The sequence below is a fragment of the Salvelinus sp. IW2-2015 genome, linkage group LG14 (genome assembly GCF_002910315.2).
Source record: "Salvelinus sp. IW2-2015 linkage group LG14, ASM291031v2, whole genome shotgun sequence".
Lineage (NCBI taxonomy): Eukaryota > Metazoa > Chordata > Actinopteri > Salmoniformes > Salmonidae > Salvelinus > Salvelinus sp. IW2-2015.
The window spans coordinates 15,403,395-15,408,859 of record NC_036854.1 but is presented as its reverse complement, the minus strand read 5'-3'; the positions used below and the strand labels follow the sequence as shown (position 1 = coordinate 15,408,859).

The following is a 5,465-nucleotide window of genomic DNA, read 5'->3' as shown; positions in this document are numbered from 1 at the left end:
TATTATTTTTGTCATTTTTTTATATCTGCAAATGCAAATAAATATAGTTTACTTCGTCATATTCTTTCACTAAATCATAATATGTGCTTTTAAGGTGTAATTCTAAATTAATCAAAGGTATTATATGGATTATCTGATTAAAATAATATCAGATTTGAAATATGGTGTAATATAGTCACATAAGAAGAGGACCCAAGTGTTTCTTGTCCCTATGCACAGTGAGAAAGATGGGAAGTTTGGGAGGCAAAGAAAAGTCCAAGAGCCACAGTTGGAGAGTTGCAGAACTTGGTCACATCTTGGGGTCACCAAGTCTCTAAATCTAAAATTAGATGCCACCTCCATGCCAAAAGGCTATTTGGAAGGGTTTCTATTAAAAAAAGGCCTGTATTGTGAGGAACCAACAATTGTAAACACCTGAAGTTTGCTAAATGGCATTGGCACTTGGATTGGAACCAGGTGCTATGGTCAGATGAGATTAAAATAAAGCTCTTTGGCCACGAGTGATCGGTTTGGCCTCGAAAGAAGGATGTATATGTAGAAAATACCCCATACCTACTGTAAAATATGGCGGGGAATATTTAATGTTATGGGGCTGTTTTGCTTCCAATGGTACTGGGGCCCTTGTTAAGGTCCACGAGCTCTACCAAGTACCAGGACATTTTAGACAAAAACCTGGTTGCCTCTGCCAGAACACTGAAACTTGGTCGCAAGTGGATCTTCCAGCAAGACAATCACCCCAAACACACCACAAAATCAACATCTCAGTCTCCGGACTTGAACTTCATTGAAAACCTGATGTTTGAATTGAACAGGGCATTCCATAAGCACAAACTGAAGGATATCAAGGATCTGGAAATATTCTGTATGGAGGAATGGTCTAATATCCATCCCAATGTGTTTTTCAATCTCATAAAACACTATAGAAAAAGGCTCAGTGATGTTATCCTTGCACGGGGAGGGTGCACAACGTATTGAAAACGGGTGCCAATAATTTTGACACATATCTTTTTGAGATTTTTCATATTACTTGTTAAACAAAATATTGTTCTCTGGTATAAAATAAAATAATATTCAAATTCTCTTCAGCATACAATATAGCTCAGTATTTGTTTTATATCTTTTATACAGTCATTTTTTATCAATGGTGCCAATAATTTTTGATGTGACTGTACACGTTTGCATTTTAATAGTTGTACATCAGATCCCAGAAAAAACATTATGTACAAGCAAACAGGTTATAGATTTCTCAACGATATCAAGAAAGTTGAAGATATTGTATTACATTTTTTGTAAAGCATCCATTGCAGGGTTTACAAAACATTTCAAGATATTCATCAATAAATTCACATTTTGTTAAATTTGAAGAGCACTTCCATCTCCAACTTTATCATCGTTCTGTATGATAAACAATATCAAAGTGCTTCAAAAAATTATCATATTTACATTTTGAGATAAAATATGTACATAGTGGAGTTTATCATCATATCCCACAATGTTTTACATGTATTGACATGTATTATCAATCTTTTAGCAAAATGTCATTTTAATGTGTGCAAAATGTCACTACAAGTAGCTTGCAGTATCACTTTGACAAAAAATATAAAATTCCACTAATGCAATTACATTTGATGCCACAGATATTTCTTGCAAAGATAGCATGTGACATATCTAAAATTTGAAATTAGAACTACCCATGCAAACATACACTGAACAAAAATATAAATGCAACATGTAAAGTGTTGGTCGCATGTTTCATGAGCTGAAATAAAAGATCCCAGAAATGTTCCATATGCACAAAAAGCCTAATTCTCTCACATTTTATGCACAAATTTGTTTACATCCCTGTTAGTGAGCATTTCTCCTCCCATAATCCATCCACCTGATAGGTGTGGCATATCAAGATACTGATTAAACAGGTGCACCTTGTGCTGGGGACAATAAAAGGCCACTTTAAAATGTGAAGTTTTGTCACACATCACAATGCCACAGATGTCTCAAGTTTTGAGGGAGCGTGCAATTGGCATGCTGATTGCTGGAATGTCCACCAGAGCTGTTGCCAGATAATTGAATGTTAATTTCTCTTCCCTTAAGCCCCCTCCAATGTTGTTTTGGAGAATTTGGCAGCGCGTCCAACCGGCCTCACAACCGCAGACCATGTGTAACTACGCTAGACTAGGACTTCCACATCCGGCTTCTTCACCTGTGGGATCGTCTGAGACCAGCCACCTGGACAGCTGATGAAACCGTTTCAGGGAAGCTCATCTGCGTGCTCGTCATCCTCACCAGGGTCTTTACCTGACTGCAGTTTGGTGTCATAACCGACTTCAGTGGCAAATGCTCAGTTTTGATGGCCACTCGCACGCTGGAGAAGTGTGCTCTTCACGGATGAATCCCGGTTTCAACTGTACCGGGTAGATGGCAGACAGCATGTACGGCTTGGTGTGGGTGAGTGGTTTGCTGATGACAACGTTGTGAACAGAGTGCCCCATGGTGGTGATGGGGTTATGGTATGGGTAGACATAAGCTACCAATACTTTGATGAGATCCTGAGGCCCATTGTCGTGCCATTCATCCGCCGCCATCACCTTATGTTTCAGCATAATGCATGGCCCCATATCGCAAGGATCTGTAAACAATTCCTGGTAGCTGACCACCAATTTTCCTGTTGTTCCATGGCCTGCATACTCACCAGACATGTCACCCATTGAGCATGTTTGGGATGCTCTGGATCAACGTGTACGACAGCGTGTTCCAGTTCCCGTCAATATCCAGCAACTCCGCACAGCCATTGAAGAGGAGTGGGACAACATTCCACAGGCCACAATCTACAGCCTGATCAACTCTATGCGAAGAAGATGTCGCGCTGCATGAGGCAAATAGTGGTCACACCAGATACTGACTGGTTTTCTGATCCACGCCTCTACCCTTTTTTTAAGGTACAGTATCTGTGACCAACAGATGCATATCCGTACTCCCAGTCATGTGAAATCCATAGATTAGGGCCTAATTAATTTATATAAATTGACTGATGTCCTTATATGAACTGTAACTCAGTAAAATCTTAGAGATTGTTGCATGATGCATTTATATTCTTGTTCAGTGTAACTATACTAATGTGCTTACTGCTCATCCACAATACATATGTTATTATGAATACAATTAGGGAATTAGAAGGGGAATGTTGCTTCGTGATCAGGGTCCCCAGATTCTTCTGGTCCCTCAGCCAGTTCTCACTTTTTCATGATTGAAGACAGTTCCAGAATCATGCTCTGAAAGATTGAAATATGCAACATGAGTTAGTCAGTAGTTATTTAATCCGAATCTTAGCCTTAGAAATACATGATGAGAATCCTACAATGCATCCTCCATTCAAAAAAAATAACGTTGTGTAATAGGTCTACTTACCATTGACATTCTTCGTCCACTGGCTGGAGGGGGGGTCATAGGTGGGCTCTCTCCTTGGGCGATACGCTTGGCCTCTGTGTCCGTCCCACTCCCGGAGTTCGGGCTATCAGAAGGACTGTCCAGGTTGGTCTGAGAGAGTCCCCGGGACATGAAACTAGCCTTCCTCCCCGTGGGATAGTGACCACTGTCAGGTGAATCACTCATGTCACTGTAGTCCTGCAGAGCGCTGACCCGACTCTGTTTGCGTAGCTGGTTCCACAGGGCTGCTGGTATCTCCATATGGCTAGCCATGAGGGAAGGCCGTGGTTGTGCTCCGCCGTGCCTGGGATGGCCTGAGCCTTTAGGTCCGTTGGAATCATCACTGCTGCATGAGTGGTTCCTCTGGTCCAGGGTGTAGTGGTGCTCCACGGTTCCCAGCTGTCGCAGGGACTGGAGCTCAGTCTGTCTGGGGTACTGCTCTGAGTCGTTGGTGCCACCACTATCGTTGTGAGGAGCTACCGAATGCAGGTACAAGGGGACAGCATCCACATGGCTGTTAGGGACCATTGTGTAGGCCGTCTGAGTGAGCTGCATCATCTTTTGGGGTGATGAGTTTGTAAGGACACACACCTGCTGGACCATGGAGTTTTTCTTGGACCGGAAAGCTAATAAGCTTTCATCATCTGTGCCTTTATTTCCATACAGACTTTGCTTGACTTTCTTCACTCCCAGGTGGAATATCTCGAGGAGATTCAAGAACAAAGAAACCCCAGCGATGACGAGCATGAAGATCATGAAAATGTTCTTCTCAGTTGGTCTGGACACAAAGCAATCCACACTGTTCGGGCAAGGCAATCTCTCACATTTGTACAAAGGATCCAGTCCAACTCCGTACAGCACATATTGTCCCACTATGAAGCCAACCTCCACCACCGACCTCGTCAAGATATGGAAGACATATGTGCGAAGCAAGGAGCCCCTGAGTGGAGCTTTCCTTACTCTCTTCTGTTCCTCCAGCTTCCTCAGCTCCCTCTCTATCCTCTGTCTGTCCTCATGAATGGGCTCAGCGCCCTCTAGCTCTGCTTTCAGGAAAGCTTTTTTCTTGTGTCTCTCTTTTTCAAGGGCCCTCAAACGGTACAGTGCATGTCCCATGTACACCAGAGAGGGAGAGGACACGAAAATGATTTGTAACACCCAGTATCGGATAAGAGAAATGGGGAATGCATCGTCGTAGCACACGTTCTTACACCCAGGCTGGTCAGTGTTGCACACAAACTCACTCTGCTCATCGTCCCAAACATCCTCTGCTGCCACACCAAGAACGAGCATCCGGAATATGAAAAGGATGGTTAGCCAGATTTTTCCCACGATGGTTGAATGTATATGTACCTCTTCTAAGATACTCCCCAACAAGCTCCAATCCCCCATCTTCTGAGTCACATGTCCTTATGCTATAAAAAGATTTTACACAAATAAACTTCCACTGGGCCATGGTATTGTAGAAATACCTCACAGGATAAGCAATTTTTTCATAGTTTAGTGTGTATATTTTTCATGATTCCAATGCAATTGTCCTCTTTCAAATGTAGACTGTTCAAGCATGCAATATCAAAAATAAAGGATTTAAGAGTAAGAAATAACTTACATTTCAACTAGGTTGTGTGTTCCACTTGCTTCAGAAATACCTTTCCACCCATTGAAGAGATAGGCGACCCATCTCTGAGCATCGCTATAGTGAGTGTATCTCCAATCTGTTGCAAGCAGGATTCATAGATTGCGAGAATCGATCCACCAAGCGACTGGACAATGGCCTGGGGCTTGTTTTACCACACAATTGTTGATGGCAGGACACAACACAGCAGGACATGTAATGTTACCAGTAGTGCCAATCAGCTCATGGCCTAGCTTTGAATGTCAATACATGTCAAATGCATGCTATTTTTACTTTCCAAATAGCTTTTATCTTTACTGTATGTTGGTTTTATGTTTATATATGATCTAAATCTGCTAACTAAATGTTTTCAAATGACCAAGTCAAAATGAACAATCTATTAGCCCAGACAGAATGATCAATGAGTCAT

At 42.0% G+C, this 5,465-nt stretch overlaps 1 protein-coding gene across 1 annotated transcript; it reads right to left on the bottom strand.

Moving 5' to 3' along the window:
• Positions 1–1,527: 1,527 nt before the first annotated feature.
• On the bottom strand, positions 1,528–4,812 carry LOC111973303 (gap junction Cx32.7 protein). Its single transcript, XM_024000626.2, has 2 exons — positions 3,406–4,812; positions 1,528–3,269 (listed from the first exon to the last, which is right to left on the bottom strand). The coding sequence occupies exons 1-2, from the start codon at positions 4,810–4,812 to the stop codon at positions 3,231–3,233; spliced, it is 1,446 nt and encodes a 481-aa protein (XP_023856394.1). The 3' UTR covers positions 1,528–3,230.
• Between the last annotated feature and the right edge of the window lie 653 nt (positions 4,813–5,465).

Bases quoted from the DNA above. Each gene is read 5' to 3' on its own strand.
- LOC111973303 (XM_024000626.2), bottom strand. From the start codon at position 4,812: ATGGGGGATTGGAGCTTGTTGGGGAGTATCTTAGAAGAGGTACATATA. The intron at 3,270-3,405 runs GTAAGTAGACCT...TCAATCTTTCAG, and splicing joins GTGGACGAAGAATGTCAATG to AGCATGATTCTGGAACTGTC.